This window comes from Scardinius erythrophthalmus, assembly GCF_964197995.2.
Source record: "Scardinius erythrophthalmus genome assembly, chromosome: 18".
NCBI lineage: Eukaryota > Metazoa > Chordata > Actinopteri > Cypriniformes > Leuciscidae > Scardinius > Scardinius erythrophthalmus.
In genome coordinates, this window is record NC_138238.1 from 33,226,490 (window position 1) to 33,245,744 (window position 19,255).

General features: G+C 37.5%; 1 protein-coding gene across 1 annotated transcript in view; it reads right to left on the bottom strand.

Moving 5' to 3' along the window:
- The window catches only part of bicc1 (BicC family RNA binding protein 1), a 92,300-nt gene that overhangs the window by 21,777 nt on the left and 51,268 nt on the right, over positions 1 to 19,255 (bottom strand). The window contains exons 5-12 of the mRNA XM_081392653.1: positions 18,128 to 18,286; positions 14,423 to 14,476; positions 9,014 to 9,202; positions 7,033 to 7,284; positions 4,760 to 4,891; positions 1,641 to 1,866; positions 625 to 783; positions 96 to 277 (exon numbers count right to left, since the gene is read on the bottom strand). Of these exons, the coding sequence (XP_081248779.1) occupies positions 96 to 277; positions 625 to 783; positions 1,641 to 1,866; positions 4,760 to 4,891; positions 7,033 to 7,284; positions 9,014 to 9,202; positions 14,423 to 14,476; positions 18,128 to 18,286 (1,353 nt within the window). The remainder of the gene's footprint in view (positions 1 to 95; positions 278 to 624; positions 784 to 1,640; positions 1,867 to 4,759; positions 4,892 to 7,032; positions 7,285 to 9,013; positions 9,203 to 14,422; positions 14,477 to 18,127; positions 18,287 to 19,255) is intronic.

The window sequence follows — 19,255 nt, forward strand, 5'->3', positions numbered from 1 at the left end:
GATGACAAACTATGAGAGATATTCAAGACAGCTTTTTAGCATAACCATATATATATATAACACTATCTCGTGATAGTGAAAGAAGGCGTGCTCACTTTGCTACAGAGGGTGGACACAGCTTTACTGCAGTCTGATACTCCGTTGACTTGGGCGTCAATAGGGGCGAGACCTGGCGGGGGGGATGGAGTGTTGTGGGTGTAGCCTGGTACTCCTGACAGCAAGATGCTAGTTAGAGTGGCCTGGGTGGCTGGGTGAATCATCAAGGGCGATGAGAATCCTAAAGAAAAAAAATGAGCCAGCATGGTTTGAATTTTCACTTAATATAAAAAAATAAATTTCAAATAAAATAATGGACTTGGTTCTTAAACAACAACAATGTGATTGTAAAGTGGACTGAGACTCTAGATAAATATCACTGTTGTATAATAAAATCCCAATATTTAATATAACAATAAAATAAAATAAAATAATAAACAATTGTTCTAAAAAACAATGTGATTGTAAAGCGAACTGAGACCCTATCACAAGTGGACCAAAAAGATACTCATATACACATGAGACGATGAATGCATATTGAGTGTGATTGTTTGAGAAGAAACTCATGTCAGTCATTCATCTCTTTACCTGGTGTGCTGGCGGGACTGGCCAGTGAGTTGGACCAGAGAGTGGGGCTGGGCGTTCCAGAGGAGGGTGTCTGTAATGGGCTGATGGAGCTGTTGAGAGCGTTGAGAAGGGAGTTGGTGGAGTGTCCTGTCATGGAGGCTGTTGTAGGTCCAAGAAGACCTGCAGGTCAGAGACAATAAACCATTCACACACTGTCGAAATTATACTTAACACAAATAAAGACACTTACTATGCAAGCTGTACACCTTGCTGGACTCATCAGCTTATACCGTGTTAATTTCAACAACAAATTTTATAGTCGGCATGAAACATAAGTTGCGATATACTTTTTCTTCCCTATTGTGATGTATATCCAAGTGAAATGGCTTCTTGAACAAGAAAAAAAATGGTCACACTTTAGATCAAGGTCCATTTCTCACTATTAACTACGCCTCAATAAACTCTTAATTACTGTTTATTAAAAGTTAGTAAGGTATTTGTTAAGTTTAGGTATTAGGTAGGATTAAGGGATAAAGAATATGGTTGTGCAGAATAAGGCATTTATATGTGATTTATACATACTAATTAAATAGCTATTATCCTAGTAATATGCATTGCTAGTAACATTGCGAATAAGCAACTAGTTAATAGTGAGAATTGGACCCTAAACTAAAGTGTTACGAAAAAAATGTAGGACAGGACTCGATTTTGTCCATCGGGATTTGATTGGATCATTGTTGTTTGGTATTGATGCTATCTCATTGACTTGACGGGTTTTCCCGCCCTTGCGTCGAAATACACGGTCGTGTAACAACAACTTTAGGACCATGCAGAAGGCTAAGCCTAATGGTTGCTTATAATGCCCACCTAACTTTTTGTATTGTTTTCACAGACCTGCATTTCGACATTTGAACATTGTATCGTATCCTCCAGTTTCAATCCACAAAAAATAGATTCATGAAAATTGAAGTCAAGCTGATTAATAGACTAGAATACACTTTTATAGTCAACATAACATAAATTCACTGTTGTCTTACCCAGGCTGGTGAGGCCGAGGCCGGCTGAGGCCAAGATGTCGAGCCCCACGGGACAGCTGAGAGCTGGAGGTGGGACAGGGATACACGGAGGACTGCCACCATTACTGCTGGTGATGCTGCAGGTGTTGGTGGGGACTGATACACCGCTGCTCTCCAAACCCAATAGATAGCGTCTGGCCTCATACATGTTCAGAGCGTTCCTCTCCACACTCTTAACTATCACTGACTGACAGCCCACAGAAAAAAGAGATTAGAGTTTAGAAATCAGCTCCCTTCCACTAGTAAGCACTATATTTGATTATTACAGTGTTTGTTTGTCAGTGAAATGACAGTAAATGTCAGAGCAGAACAAGACAATAAGTTCTCATGAAGACAATAAAGGCTCCAATATACTCATAGCAAAGTTCTTCAATCAGTGGGGTAAAAAGAAGTCGAGATATGTTAGAGAACATCCTGACACACCCACGCTGCAGAGAGCGGCTTTTAGGTGAATATAAATATGTTGCGCGCTTTGCTCTCAATAACAAAATAAACACACAACAAAAATGACAGAAGTAAGAAAACAGCAGTTAAAGGTGCATTGCGCAACATTTCATGTTAAAAATACCCGTTTTTCTAACCCATACATGCTTAAACAATTGCCTGATGGGCTGACTGAGCCCTTCTCTGATCAATGCGATTGCCTCTATAATCCTGTACAGTAAAATAAATAAGAGGGATTCGGGTCGGAATTTGAGACTGGGCGTGACGTCATGCGCGTTCAGTTGCAGTGTTGCAGTTTCGCTTGTCGCCAGAGGGGGCATAGTTCTGCAAAAACTTAGAGACTTGCAATGCACCTTTAAGAAAGCATCTGATCATAGCGATGGGGATATGTTTGCACAAGCTCTGCAATTTGGCTCTCCAGTCAAGCCACGTCATGTTTTACTTGCAGACGTCTGACCTCGATAATTCCACATCAAAGAAGGTAGAGCCTCAGCGCACAACTATCTATTACGTAGGTAGATGATTACGTCGCCACGGACCAATGGTAGTTCGAAGGTATTAACTTTTCCTGAAGGTTCGCTTTGACCAGGGGTGTCCAATCCTGCTCCTGGAGGGCCACAGTCCTGCAGAGATTAGCTCCTCCCCAAATTAAAAACACCTGAACCAGCTAATCAAGGTTTTACTAGGACTAAAGCTGAATCCGAAATCGTCCCTATACCCTCAAGTAGGGCATTATTTGAGAGGACACCCATTTGTAGTGGTGTCCGAAACCATAGTGGACATAAACGAGTTACGACTAACGCAGGGAATTGAGGGTTTAGGGGGCGATTTCGGATTTAGCCTGAGTACACTAGAAACTTCCAGGCAGGTGTGTTGAGGCAAGTTGAATCTAAACTCTGAAGCAGTGGTTCCCAACCCTGATCCTGGAGTACTGCACAGTTTAGATGTCTCTCTAATCAAACACGCCTGTTTCAACTCATCAATTCATTTTGTTGGGGGAACTCCAGGACCAGGGTTGGGAGCCACTGCTCTAAAGGACACTGGTCCTCCAGGAGCAGGTTTGGACACCACTGGGTTTGGCAAACTGTCTTGATCTCCAGAAACAAACTCCAAACAAACTTCATTTTGGCCTGATTTTGTTCGAAATGACGTCACACGATTTCGCTTGAAGTATATGGGGCCTTCAGGGGCTGTTCACACATTGTTGCATTTCACTGCATTGATTGTTTTCTATATAAACATGCATTAGTCGGATGCAAAAATGTGTTCTGTGTGAATGGTCCTTAACTACACATTTTGTTAAAAAAATTGGTGCTAGTATTGGTGTAGTCACTGCCTTTTGTCTTTGTAGTGCAGAATGTCATCATTATGAGTATAATGTGCTTTTCTTTTTAAAGGGGGTTAAACAATTTCAATAGATGGTCTTTGTTCACTGAGGAGGAAGTTTTGATTTCTGAAATGTACAGTATGTTTTCATTGTACGTCAAACTCTTATTTCAAAACATCAATGGTATTTTTATTTCTAAAGATCCATTTAACATCATCATGAAGCTGAAAATGATCTGCTTATTAGTGGTGAACTCTTTGATCTGAAATGAATCGGGGGTTTCCTGGTATGTACTGAAATTCTGCATGTCCTCATTTTTTTCCCGCCTCAAGTGGTATAGAATATACTTCCTTCCTTATATATGTGCTGTATACAATAGTCAAGGCTACTACTGTAGCACACTATTAGCAGAGTGAAAAAGAGAAGCTGGAGGCATCAACACAAATCACTGAAATGGAAAAAACTGAGGTTTTTGCTATAAGACTGATAATTTACAGAGCTGCCATTTAGCCTAAAACACTGGATAGGATTTCACCATTGACCATGACCAAAGACGTGAAGCATTCCCAGTTTCCACATCCTGGTAGTAAGCCACCCACAAATCCTATATGTTCCATACATTACTTTTACAAGACTAAGGCGCCTTAATATTGAGCCTCTGAGAGAACTAGCCCTTAATGCTTGATCTGATTCAAAGTGTCTTACATGGTGGCACTAAAAAACAAAAATCACCAAGGCTGCATTGATTTGCTCAAACAAAACAGTAAAAACAGTAATATTATGAAACATTATTAACTTACAGTATGTAATGGCAAAGCTGTTGTGTAGCTTAATTGTTTTGTGGAAACTGTTAAAATTTTGTAACATTATAAGTGTCTTTAATTAATTTAAACTGTAATTTTGATCAATTTAACACATCCTTGCTGTATAAAAGTATTAACTTCTTTATACTGTAAATCTTTTAAAACATTTTTTTTTTTTTACTTATCCCAAACTTTTGAAAGGTATTGCATATAATACATATAAAAATGCTGCATTTCTTTCAAATAAATATATACAAGCACATTTTTTAAAGAATATAAGTAGGGGTATAAGTAGTATTTAGACATATTCTGGCTGTCAAATATTAGTGGATCATAGTTAGTGTGAGGAGAACTGACTTCATTCATCCACTAAAACTCACCTTGAAACAGGTTGATTGAGAGTAATAGCAAAATGGCTCAAAAACATGCTGAGAGTGTGATGTAGACATATGGTGTCCACCACCATATGTAATGTTGTATATGTAGGTTTGGGTGAGCGTGCAAACCTTGCTAGGTTGCTTGGGTTTTGGTTTGACGCTAATGAACACATCAAGCTGTTCCATTAGGGAAGTAATGCACTGTGGTTCCACCTCAATGTCCTCTTTGATATCAAACATCAGCACCAGTGGCAGGCAGCCCTGCAGAAAGCACAAGGAAAAAAGCAAGAAAGAGAAATGAACAAAGTTTTTCTACACTGTTGTAAATCATTCATTGAGTCGAAAGTTAAGTGTTTCAAGGACTCAGTTGGCCTCAGTCCTAAAGCAGCAAAGCTACAGTTATTCAGGAGTGATCCATCACCTACTTCTCATGTTGAAAAGAAAAACAGCAGCAGGTACTCTAGGAGTAAGGCTTTCATTTACTGGTCCTTGACCTTCTTTTTCCTTTCCTGACACAGCTAACTCAGCAGGCAGTGAAGAAACTGCTAAATATGCAGGAAAAGTTCTAGAGGCTAGATTGTGTGGTGGGAAGCCTGCTATGACAGTCTTATTTGTAAATGCTAAAAATGTCCTTAATGGATCTAAATCGAGCCAAAAAGCATGAATAAATTATTCTTGAATACTGTCTGTTCCCTCGGCCTCCTGCTGCGTGTTTAAATCAGGACTGGGCTGGCTTGCGGGGACAGACGGGCCGATATCTGTCTCCAGAGAGGACCGCAGTGTTGAAAGGCTAATTATTTCGCTTTCTCCACTTGTGTGTTCCTCAAAAGGATTGTGTTTTTATGCTTCTTCTGGTGACCCGGCCTTTGTCACTTTTATGTTCTTCTGTGTTGTTTGGAGACCACATAATGAGACAAACCAGAGTCACTATTTCTCTGGTGGCTTGAGGGAAGATGAAAATAAGAGAAGAAAAACAAAATCTTCACATTTTCTGAAGTAGTAAATGCTCGCTTGTGCAAAATTTGGGTGTACTTGACGGTTGCTAGGTGGCCGTTTAATGGCCCAATTTTTCTTCTAAATTAAATGTATTATCTTTTAATGGTTTAGATATTTTTGGGCCAAAGATGAAAAATGTCCAAGACAGGAAAACTAAATCTTGACTTTTACACAGACAAAAAAAGAAAAACTTTTATATAATTTTAACACTAGTTTAATATGATAATGTGGTGTAACCATTAATTAAAAAGTAATAATATATGTTGGTATCATATATATATATATACTTTTTCTAGGTAAATTTCATCAAGTGATGCACCAATTTTTTTTAATTTTTTTTTTACAGAAACCAAAGTTTTTATTTGGCCGAAAACTAAAACTAAATTTCAGTTGATAATCAATGAACCTACTACTCTTAATAAATCAACACTCAGATAAAAATTGAGTTGTATATACATATTTAAATTGCATATAAGGCACTTTTATATCAACTTTTAATGATATATTAATTTGTTGTTGAACTATAAATATTTAAAAAGTGCTTGTAATAAAGAATTTGTTGAATACAAAAGACAACAGGTTAAGTAAAAATGTAAATGTAATGATCGTACATTATTTACAAGCTGGTTTATTGACGTCTTTCTGCGGCTGAAACACTGATTGCGCAAATACATGAGAACATGAGTTGTATCTTTCAGCATACCTTCTGATGTTCATTCATGTTTATTTTGTGCTAGTAGTAAAGAGAAGGATGACCGGAAAGAGTTCACATGCCGTTATCTGTCACCCCACATTGCAGAACGTTAAAACAATATTTATTGTATGAATTTCGTTATAAAAAATGACTGAAAGCGGAGACTTTGTTTCATATCAAAAGCGATTTATTGCTTATATGTTTTTTAGTTTTGCTCATGCATTGACTGAACAGGCCTACAGCATAGACTAAAAGATTTACTGAAAGATTGATTAAAAACGAGAAATCGATATTGTCAATCCAAAAAATAGACACTGACACAGTCAAAACGTGCCAAAGGAGAACAGTTTATTAAATGCTGTTTCAGTCAATGATTTCAGTTTTGGCCGACCAAAATTTTGGTGAATCACGATCAACTGTCAAAAAAAGGTCAAATTATCTGATATTTTAAGAGATTTATTGAACTTAACACAGTCATGAGAGTCTGCAGGAGGTATAATTTACTGCTTTTCATGTTTAAAAAAAATTAGATTGGGACATACAAAATGCGTATGCAGTCATTGTCTCTTTTACAGTAAAAATTTTACAGCAAAAAGAAAAAAGATTCACTGCGCTCAAGTGTAGACTTTTTTCACCCATTCTTGTCAGTAGCACAAACGCTGTGGAACAAGAAAGACAGAAACACTGGAATAAAGGACAAAACATCTCTCACCATCAGGTACTGACGGGCCAGACACACAGAGTCAATGGTCCCCTGCACGTAGACGGTGGACTTCTTCTGCGGGCAGTTGGGGTCTGGGAAGTGGACCTGGGCTCCTGTGCGCTGCATGATGTGCTTGATGTTGCTGCCGTTGCGGCCCATCATGAAGAGGTGGTGCTGGGGTGCGATGTCAAGCTGTGTGCTGACAGTGATGGCGCTGGCCAGGTTGCCCGCGAGGTGCTCTAGTAACACCGCTGTGCCCCTCTGCAACGAGACCGGTTGTGGAAATTAACAGGGGCTTAGGGGAAAAAAGCCACCAAAATTCAAGAGAAGAGGAACAAAAAAATGCCTGTACATACATTACAACTGTTCATTAAAGCAATTTAATCAACAGTTTAAATTAATAAAGTGAAATTAGGTAACATCTACCACATTGAATCAATAAATTTACAAAACTGTTTTTTACAGCGTTGAGAATTAAAACCAATACATTTCTGTTGAGTGTATGAATGCAATGGTCAATCAGAGGCGTTTAGAATAGTCACCGGTGAAAAAATTCACTGAAACGGCGAAGTTCTGCGCTCTCACAAATTCTCTCATCATAAAGATATGATGTAAGTAAGAGATCCATTGTGCAGTGTAGACAGGTTCATTAATTATGACAGGATTTTTTTTCAGTCACTGGCCACTGACTCACTTTTTGTAATTTACTCCCATTTTGAGTAATCGTTTTGTTTTTCATGCTACTAAGATGACCAATATTAAGTCTTGATTTTCTAATGCATAATGCCAAGCAAGATGCAGCTTCTGTGCCACATTTGCAGTGTAAAGTTGTTGATGTTGATCAAATTTTATCGGTAACAGTCTATAGTATTCTGATAAATTGGAGTAACCGGCTAAATTTAAGTATGACATAGAAGCCATCAAAGATACATTTAATAAGGTAGATATAAATATTGCCATTACAAAGGTCAAAAATACCCCAGGAAATCGATTCCAGGTTAAACATAATTCATTTCTGACCTTGAATGAAACAGTAAATACCTCAGGTCACCGTGATTTTGTCAAGTAAAACATGTTCCTGAATTAGCATATTGTGTTGATCCTGGAACAACATTTCTCTCTGAAAAGTCCTAACACTATCCCTACCCTTAAACCTAACCCTATCATAACTTATCCCTAACATCAGAGGGAAATTATAGGTGAATAACACTGAAGTAGAAGCATCTAACCCTGGTTGTAAGCCTAAACTTGACATAAACTGTAAACTTGTCCCTCAAATCTAATTGGTTGACTGGAATGTTGTTCCAGGAACATGTTTTACTTGGTGAAATCATGTTAACCAATACCTCACTGACCACTTTTTTTCGGACTCAAGTCAAATTTAACCACCATGCTAAACGAGTCACGACTGGGATTTTTGTCACTAATGGAGCATGTTTTAGTAAACAAGAACCTCTTTATGTTCTTGATATTCCATCTGGCATATACGACCCTGAGAATGGCCTAGATTTGGGAGTTTCTTTCAGCACGCCATAAAACTAGGGGAAGAAAGGAAAGGCAAAGGGGCTCTTTTGGGGTTCCTTTCTGGCCGTATTCGTAGGCGGTTTTGGCACGGCCTCCTCACCCCAGATCTCAACACATACCAGGCATAGCCAATAGCCCACAGGACAACTCCAGCCCTAGACTCTTCCTCAAGACCAGAGATTGAAGAAGATTCTCCTTGGGAAGAATAACAGGCTCTACCCACACTAGATGCTCGGTCTAAAGCATTGCCAGCAGCCATTTAATTTTAAATGTATTAGTTATAAACATATTACATTATTTTCGTGATTAACTTCTTTAAGAAACAAACAGGACTTAACATATCTTAGATGTCACAGCACAATATTCCGACTTAAAAGCGCAATATAACATATATCCACAACCCTACCAAATGACCAATGATAAATAATGGGAAAAAAGATGATGCCCCCATGTATGAGCGTCTCACCTTCACGGCCGCAGCATTATTCTGTGAGCCCCGCACCACTCCTGTCGCTCCATAGAGTCTGGACCTCTGTTTGAAGGCCACAGAAATGTTGTATGTCTGGGAGATGTGCTGGATGGCAGGAGAGCTGGGGTCAGGGTTCAGCTGGACTATGACTGGCAGCTCGAACATCAACACCAGCGGGAGTAACTCCTGAAGTAAGACAAATAAAACCATCAGTTAATGTTATATATCTGAATTATCGAGACTGTGATTTCAGCTGAAGACAGATAAGGATTATGGGTAATTAATCAGCAGATCTACACTGGTTCAAAAGGCCATTTCTTTTTTGGGAGACTTTTGAAACTTTTTGATACGGAGAGATAGAATAATCAGGAAACCACGGGGAAAGAGAGAAGAAGATTCAAACCCAGATCTCCCACATGAGCACAACAGCTCAAGATGCACACTTTTAACGTACTTCAAGTCTTATATGTGTGTATATATATATATATATATAAACTGGATGGTAACACTTTATTTTACAGTGTCCTTGTTACATATATTTACTATAGTAAACAGTAACTTATGCATAATTACAAGGAACTAAGACTAAAAAACCAATCCTAAGTACAGGTTGTTAATTAATATTAATCAGTACTGTATAGTTAAACCTTAAAATAAAGTGTAACCAACTGTACTTGCAGATAATATAATAATTTAAAGTACACTTAATTTGATGCATTGACTAACACACTATAGCACATGTAAAATACTGGATTCTAATTACAACTGTAATGTGATTTAATATTACATTTACAATTTTTTTTTTACTATAAACTTAATTGCAACTTCATTACAAATGTGTAATAACAATTATATTTAAATGCATGACATACAAGATTCGATTGGAATTACACTGAAGTATATGTTAGTTTACCTTAAAATCTTGTCAGTACATTCAGCAGTACACTTTAATCATATTTTGAAGACATTAAAAGTAATTATGAAATTACATATAAAGATGTACTTAAGTCTAACTTAAGTGGGTCAAAAATCACTCTTAAGTTGAAATAATTGAATTTTATATACATTTAATCTATCAGACGTTTCATTTAATAACATGCAATTAAGTGTCCGAAAACATTATTCAGTTCACACCTAAGTATATTCTTTTAAAGTATATTATTTCCATAATAGATACTCTTTTTAGAAGTATGATACTTCTTTTTTTCACAAGGGACAACTAATCACTGTGTCGTGACTCAAACCAACAGGCCACTTCGACAGATGAAACTCACACTATTTAAGTGTCATGTTAATGTGCAGCACTTGTAAGACATGCCACCAGTTGCAGATGCTACCAGAAATTTCAAACTGGTTTGAAATCTGCGGACCAGTCTTCAGGTTTCCACACTGCCCGACTAGCGTGAGAGCAGCAATGACCAATGCTCAATGAAATTGTCAGAAGAGAGAGCAAAAACAAAAGCTGCAGGAAGTGGGATCTAGGAAGAGCTTAAAAAGTTGAGAAGGCTTCAAGAATCAACTGCTGATTGGCTGTATGACTCTAAGCTAAGTTGAGGAGGAGAGTGACTGTAACTGATGCACAAAGTCTGCAAGTAGTTGTGCACATAATAATTTCAACAACAATAAATAATAAATTCGAGTCAGGGTGACAGGATAGTGTGTGCTTGGCTTTAGAAGCAAACAACATGGTTTGCTCTAAATGAATGCTGGTCAGAATTACAGTAACTACTATAGGGCATTTGGCTGACATTCAAGCCATGAAGTCTTCAGAAATAAAACGGCATAAACTATTATTCCTCTTCATTCCACTGTGATTTAGGGTCATCAAGAGCCCAGCAAACAGTGCCTCACCAAACTGAATTGGTAAACAGAATGAATGGCCAAGCCGTAAAAATGCGGCTCTGATCAGTCCCATATGTGGGGGCTTCGCTCACCATCATGTTCTGTCCCGGGGGCCAAAAAGAGAGACATTCTCTGCCCCTTTAGATGTGGTCAGGACAGTCAAGGACAAGGATTGGTTATTGGGTTCAACTTTAGCTGGGAGCAGGGAATCCGTCATGGAGCGAGCTCTGGAATTCCAATCATTCATCTCTGTTAATGGTTCTCCTCATTCTTGAGCTATTAAAACCATAAGCATGGTTATTTTTAACCAAAGGCTTATGCATCGGCTATGAGCGGAGCTTTTTTGCTTTTGTTTTGATTATTGTTAATAAAGAATTTGGAGGGGAGTGCTGTATTCCGATCTTTTACAAACAATTGGTCTGAGCTTTCCTTTGACCTTCTGTAGAATCAGTAACTTCTGTATTTGCTTTCCCTGTGTTTTCACAGACAACACACATCCAGAGAGCCTGGAAGATGCTCTGTGGATCATTCCACTGGAATGAACTCGGCTCCTCTGAGAAAGCAGGGATAATGTTTAAATGGTTTAATCTAGAGTTGGGACATGGTGAACACACAGGGTCTCACACACAAGCATGCAATACGAGCATTTTAATACAACTCTTCTATGATCAACATGTTTTCAATTTCTGAATTAAGATTCATTTTGATATTTAATGTCAGGGTTATGCAACTTGGTATCATAATGAAGGAAACACCTCCTTAAAAGATTGAAATTGAATAATATTTTGTTATTATTTTGTAGAAAACTAAAATATTTGAACTGCTTCAATGCGTATTAATATTTGAAAAACATTGGTAATTCAAATATAGATAATTTGACCTTCTTATGACAAGGCAATATATATAACATTACTTTTTCACTTTATGGTTTACTTAATTATACTTTTTTACCTCACGACTTTTTTTTTTTTTTTTGTAATTTACATTTAAACTTTTCTTGAAAATAGTATAACATTTTTCAAAAAGGCTTGGTTTCACAGATGGGGCTTAGATTAAGCCAGGATCAGGCCTTAGTTAAATTAGGTCATTTAAGTAGCTTTTATAAATGTGCCTTAGAAAAAACATTACTGGTGTGCATCTTGAGACAAAACAATGACACTAAGATATGGCAGTGCAAGTTGCTTTCAGTTAAACGTACAGTATGGGATTTTTTCTCCACTAGGGGTCGCTAACCTCTTTACAATAACAAAGTCGTAGTTTGATGACGCAACACATGCTAAGAATTATGGATGTTGTCGTCAACGTCAAGCCGGCCGATCTAATAATGTTTATGGTTGACTGAATACATCGATGCTTTTATCATGACTGTGATATGAAGCAGTTCGGGATTGCTAAGAGACAGCTATCAGCTCCAAACGCGACGCGAGTCCCGCGGATATAAAAGGAATATGGACATTTCATTCTACCGAACTACACGCAAGTGCAGAATTACTACTCACAGGTCAGTTTATTAGACAAATTAAACTTGTGAGGTAACGCAGCACTGTTTCATTGGTCTAACATTACACTAGCACACTAAACTGCATTTGAATGTGTTGAAAAGTATGTGTTAGTTTGTCTGTATGAGACTAACTTAGCAGTAAGCTAGATCAACATTAGAATAACATACAGATCATATTCTAACATTTTATCATTGTTGAACTAACGTTATATAACATTGATTAGTTTTATGTAAATGTGCTCACCTGTTTAATAAAGTACATGTAGAAGCGGTCGAAGTCTCGGACGTGGAGCTCTCGTTTATATACTGTCTATGGGAGCTCTCTGCATCTCGAAAACACTGCGCTGATATTGATTCTCGTTTTAGTTCTCCTTTTTTATCCAAAGTCTGCTTGCCATGGTCCATAATGTTTGAACAAAACAACAACAGCGTGCAAATAGACATTGCGAACTCCACAGATGTCTGCGTCTGTCGCTTTGGTTAATCAGAGGGCTCTGCTCATAGCTCTGGTTACCATGGCACCATAGGCGGAAACCAGGGACAACGCGGATATGACGCCATTGACTGCGACATAACGGAAATAAAGACACGGTCCGTGTCTTCGAATTAAAATATAAATTTCTCTGGATTTAGAAGTTAATTGGAACTGTCGGGATAATGTAAATACACAACTTTAAAAAATATATAACATAGATATAGTGATTTTTTATATTTTTAAAGCAAAAAAAATACATACAGTATTGTGCCTTTAAAACAGCTCAAACATGCATTTTAGACTGGGACTAGGCTTAAGCTTAAGCTTTTTAATGATTTTTTAAATGTTTTAAAATAGAGTTTCAATGGATGACACTGTTATTTGTCATTGACCTTTATATAACATTAAGATTTAGTAAAAAGTGGAATCATCTAATTCTGACTGTTGGACAACGTCTAAGGAGATTCTGCAAAAACTGCCACAACAATCTCAGTTGGCTTTAAAAGAGATTGCAAAAGGTCAAACTCGAGGTTAAGTGTGAGAATTATGCTCGCCCTATACCATTCACATGGGAGTAACGGCACAATAAAGCACAAAAACGACTGTGGGTGAAGATCTTTGAAAGAGAAAAGAGGAAAAATGGAGATGATTAGGTGGTCAAGAGAAGAATTCCCAGCAGTTCTGGTCACGCGAACGAGGAAAAGAAAAAGTGAGGCTGCCCCACTAACAACCGTCCCTCAAATGTACATTTTACCCACAGAACTTTATATGTTGTGGACATAAAAAAATGGAGCGGCTTGGGTTTTTCAAAGGTGCTCATTTCATACAAATTGCTTTTTGAAACAATAGTGAAGGCTTATGATAGATTCTGGTGTAGAACGTCCTCCAGTTAATTGGGGCTTGGGCTTTGTGCAAATACTAAGGAAGCCTGCTGTGCCTGAATGCTTTGGTTTGTTTTTCTTGGTTCTCTCTGAGGAGGAAGCATGTGTGCACTGGTGAAATCCGAGGAGAGAGTCTGGACAGAGAAGGAGCGCAAAGGCGACACCCGGCCAAACAGTCAAGATATCACTAAAACTGCAGTTTCAAACCAGCTTCAATTGGCAGCATGTGTTTCGCATCAAACCATTATTAATGCTGGTCTTATCCGTAAAACTCAATTCCAGGACAAGACCTTCAGTGTCAAATGCTTAAATTTGAAATGACAACCTTCTTATTCCTTATGTTTTATCCCATTAAAAGGCTTTTGTCTGTACAGCCGGGTGAAAAGAAGGGGTCCATGGCATTGAAATGGAAAGTGGCGGCAGTAAAGGTTATAAAACACCAACAGAGGGCAGCAGGTCTGATTCAAGTACCAGATGCTCAACTAGAAACATACATTCCTGAAAAAGATGAATGCTACTTATTGTGTTGCTGGGATTACCGTTGGGATGCTGAGGAATGTGTTTATCTCATCCAAAAAAATCATTTACGTTAACACCCGCCATACCTGTCAACTTCCACCAAGATACATAACAGCCTCCCACCTCTACTTCCTGCTTATCTCAGAAAAACACAGACGTTTGTAATCGAATTATGAAAGTTTATTTACCCGAATTCTGGCTCTGGCGGCCTCCACTCCTCCTGGCTGGCCGGCTATGGACACCTGCAAAAAAAGGAACGAGAAAATCACAAGTATGTTCATGAAGTACAAGATACCAGGAACAAGGAACTGGATTCAAGAACATCATGCATCTGGTCCGAATAGAAATAAATATAAATACATAAAAAGAGATATACATATATTTCTTTTTTATGCATTTTTATTAATTCCAGAAGAAGCTTTAAAGGGTTAGTTCACCCAAAAATGAAAATTCTGTCAGTAATTACTCAATGTTGTTCCAACCCCATAAGACCTCTGTCATCTTCGGAACACAAATTAAGACATTTTTGATTAAATCTGAGAGCTGATCACTCCTCCAAAGGCTTCTAAGTGATTGAAACTTGCTGGCCCAGAAAAGTTATTAAAGAGATCGTTAATATAGTCCAAGTGACCACAGTGGCTCAATCTTAAGTTTATCAAGCGACGAGAATACTTTTTGTGCGCAAAAACAAACAAAAATAACAACTTTATTCTACTATTCATTTCCTTCTCTCTGGGCCTCGTAGTGTTTTTGCGTAGCGCGTCTGTGTTGCACGTCATCACGCATCACACACATGACAAGCGTCGACCAATAGTGAGCCTACGTGGTGACGTGCAACACAGACGCGCTACGCAAAAACACTACGTAAACTAACTCGTGGCTCAGAGAGAAGGAAATGAATAGTAGAATAAAGTTGTTATTTTTGTTTGTTTTTGCGCACAAAAAGTATTTTCGTCGCTTGATAAACTTAAGATTGAGCCACTGGAGTCACTTGGACTATATTAACGATCTCTTTAATAACTTTTCCGGGCCAGCAAGTTTCAATCACTTAGAAGCCTATGGAGGAGTGATCAGCTCTCAGATTTAATCAAAAATATCTTAATTTGTGTTCCGAAGATGAACGAAGGTCTTACGGGGTAGGAACAACATGAGGGTGAGTAATTACTGACAGAATTTTCATTTTTGGGTGAACTAACCCTTTAAAGGGATAGTTCACCCAAAGATGAAAATTATCCCATAATTTACTCACCTTCAAGGCAGCATAGGTGTTTGAGTTTCTTTTCACAATCGGAATTATATTAAAACATATCCTGGCTCTTCCAAGCTTTACAATGGGAGTGAGTAGAGCCTGAGATTTTGAAGCCCAAAAAAAGCGAATCCATCATAAAAGTAATCCATACAGCTCCAGGAGGTTAATAAATGTCAGAATAAAAAATCTCCATATTTCTAACTTTATAAACTATAATCACTGGCTTCCAGTAACGGGTGAACGCAAGTCTAGTAACGGCAGAAGAGTGACCTCTGACCCGATGCATGACGTAATGATGAATGCAAAAGTGCAGAGGATAGAGCAGAACAAAACACCGGTCAAGAAAAAGAAGTCTAAAACGAGAACTTTTAAAGAGAAATTTTGGAGGAGCTTAAGTTTGTTGCCCAGCCCTATTTGTTTGAACCGTGAGAGGCGTCAACTCATAAGTCCTATGTCATGTGTCGGGTCAGAGGTCATTCTTCCGCCGGAACTCGGCTCGCGTACGGCCATTACCAGAAGCCAGTGAATATAGATTACAAATATGGATACTGTTCTTACAAAAACTCACAGCTTCGCTTCAGCAGACCTTTATTAACGCCCCGGAGCCATATGGATCCGTACTTTTATGATGGATGGATGCGATTTTTTGGGCTTCAAAATCTCAGGCTTATGAATTTATTTATTTTTTTGGCTGAAAGAAGAAACTCATAGGATGGCTTGAGGGTGAATAAATTATGGGATAATTAAATTTTTTGGGTGAACTATATCTATTTAAACACTAAATATTTTCACAAAAAAATCAGCTTAAAATTCACTCTGTTCCTCTGATTCCATTTGTTTTCCAAAGAAAAGAAGAGAAAGTTATGCGTTTGGAAGGACATGAGGGTGAGTAAATGATTTTCATGTTTGGGTGAACTAATTCTTTAAGAATGAAAAATACCCTTCTGCCAAATGTTATCATAGGAGCACCACTAGGAGGTGAGATTTCTTCATTCTAGCCAAGCTGGGTCTCATTCACTTGTCAGCAAGTACCAGCCACTCTAAACCCAACACATGAGCCCACACTGAGGGAGTGCCATGTCATTGCTCATTTTCCACATTCCCCACTTCATCAGGTCTGAAAACATGTCTCGCATCCAATTATAACTTCTTTATCCCTATTGCTGAACCTCCCTACAGTAGCTCAGTGACACATTTCATTTTAGAAATTAAAACTGATTTCTTAGAACCTGAGAACCTGAACCTTTTTGGGTGAACCTCACAAAACCTGTCAAGAACATGTACAAGTCATCTTTTATTCCAAAATAACAAGAATATAATTTTAAATGATACATAATTTAGTATAATTAATAAAATATACATTCTATTATTATATTTGTATATACACTGTTTAAAAAAAAAAGAAAATTAATCATTTTATTCAGCAAGGATGCATGAAATTGATCAAAAGTGACAGTAAAGACTTTTGTAATGTTACAAAAGATGGCTGAAAATACAGCTTTGCTATCACAGGAATAAATTACTTTATATATTTTATAAAATAACATAAAATAACATATAACATATAATAACAGTTATATTGTAACAATATTATGCAATAATACTGATTTTTTTATTTTATACTCACCAAGTCTTGGTGAGCAAAATACTTTTTTCAAAAAACATAAAAAATCTTACAGACCCCAAACTTTTGAATGTAGTGTATTTATTTATTTAATTAATTAATTTAAGTGAAGCTTATTTTAAGAGCATCAAGATACATATGACAATTAATCCCATTCTCATTACAGCACCAACAAATATATATTTGTTTATATATTACACACATAATATATTTAACAGTAGTGAGATTTTGTTGCAGTGCTGTATGATTAATTGTCATAAATAATCCTGATGCTCTAAAAATAAGCTTATATTTTTTTATTTATTTATTGTATTGAACTTTATATTATGATCATTTACTTAAAATACTGTACTACAGTATTGATTTTCTACTAAGCATAATGCCAATTACAAGAAAATCCAAAAGTACATACCAGTACACATTATGTAAATAAAAACTTGTGCTTAATTGCTTTAAAATAATATTGCACTGCTAAAAATCAAGCGTAGCGTTAGTTCTGGCAGGTCACGTTAGTCAAGCTCGCATCAGCTGACCCTCAGCTGATCCACATCTACCTATAGGAATACGACGCCTATCACCGTATACATATATAAGCTCCTTCAGTATTATCAGCAGCTATTGCGTTTCTCAGGAGCTGATTACCCTCCTCCATCACCAGCTCCTCCTCTCGCCCAGTCAGAATTTTGGCATCCCCTTGAATCAGAATAAGTTCTTGAAATATGTTGTACTTTTAACATTTTGAATTAAATATATTTGCAAACTTTCATGTTGGTTCTGTTCTGTTTACCCCAAGAGGGGTTATTGCTGCTCTCCCTGCTCTTATCCATGCTAGGCTGCATGGATGCGCAGGGAGTTCTCGCACAGAACGGAACCATTCCGCCAATCCAAACTGTATGCTAATTGTCAATCATATTTGACGGTAGTGGTCCTGACAGAAATGTTAATGCACACTTTTCAGTGATCGATTCTATTATGTATTAATGGAGTGAAATGAGATTTGAACATGTTTCAGAATCGCACCTGGTTGCTCTTCTCAGCCTGGTTGTTCCGGTTGGAATCGGGGAAGTGGATGTGACAGCCCGTGTCCTCCATCACCTTCTTGATATTGTTTCCCCCTTTGCCGATGACATGCGAATGCTCCGTGTGCGAGACGTCCATCTTTAGAGTCACGCGGTTGCTCTGAGGAAACAAAAGAGTTGGACTGTGTTAACTGCGGTACCATAGCACTCACTATTTCATTAAAGGTGAAATGTGTCATTTCTATGCCATTATTTATACGTTAGCATTCCCATTGATCTCAATGACACTTGCTTGGCTGGCAAATGACTTTCAGAAGTATCTTTAATCACAGTTTCCACAAAATTTTAAGCAGCACAACTGTTTTTAACATTAATAATAAGAAGAAATCTTCTTGAGCAGCAAATCAACACATTAGAATGATTTCTGAAGGATCATGTGACACTGAGGACTGGAGTAATGATGCTGCAAATTCAGCTTTGTCATCACAGGAATAAATTACATTTCAAAATTTATTATTTTATTATTATTACAAAAGTTATTTTAAATTGTAATAATATCACATAATATTACTGTTTTACTGTCTTTTTTATTCCTTTATCTCAATGACAATTGCTTGGCTGGTGCAGTTAAAATGTGCCATGTTTGACTAATTGTGCTTTGTTTCACTGCAGTGTTTTTTAAGCCAAGGAAGTTGTTTTACTTTTAACATTAAAACATTTAATGTGTTTTAAAAGTGAACAAAATTTCTTCACTTTTAAATACAGAAAAACAGATCCCGCCCCTCTGAGCTGCTTCATTAAAGATGTAACAGTCTGAAATATATCTATGAGCTACAGCCAAGTCAGTTTTCCATTACAGAGAGATGTCACTACACACCATTTCCCATTTTACGTCATTCATTTGAGTGAATTACCTCACAAATCTACAGGAATGTTACAACAAACTCTTCAGTTAGTGTTGGTGGATGTTCTGCATTATGTCTAGCACTGATTACCAAAAGAATGGATGTAGTCTTGAATCAGTTTTGCAATTTCTACAACAATCCCTCATGTTTTGGTACAGCCCATGCCGATGCCTCAGATGTTGGCTACCCCTGATGGCCAATAAAATGGAAGTTGCGATAGTCTT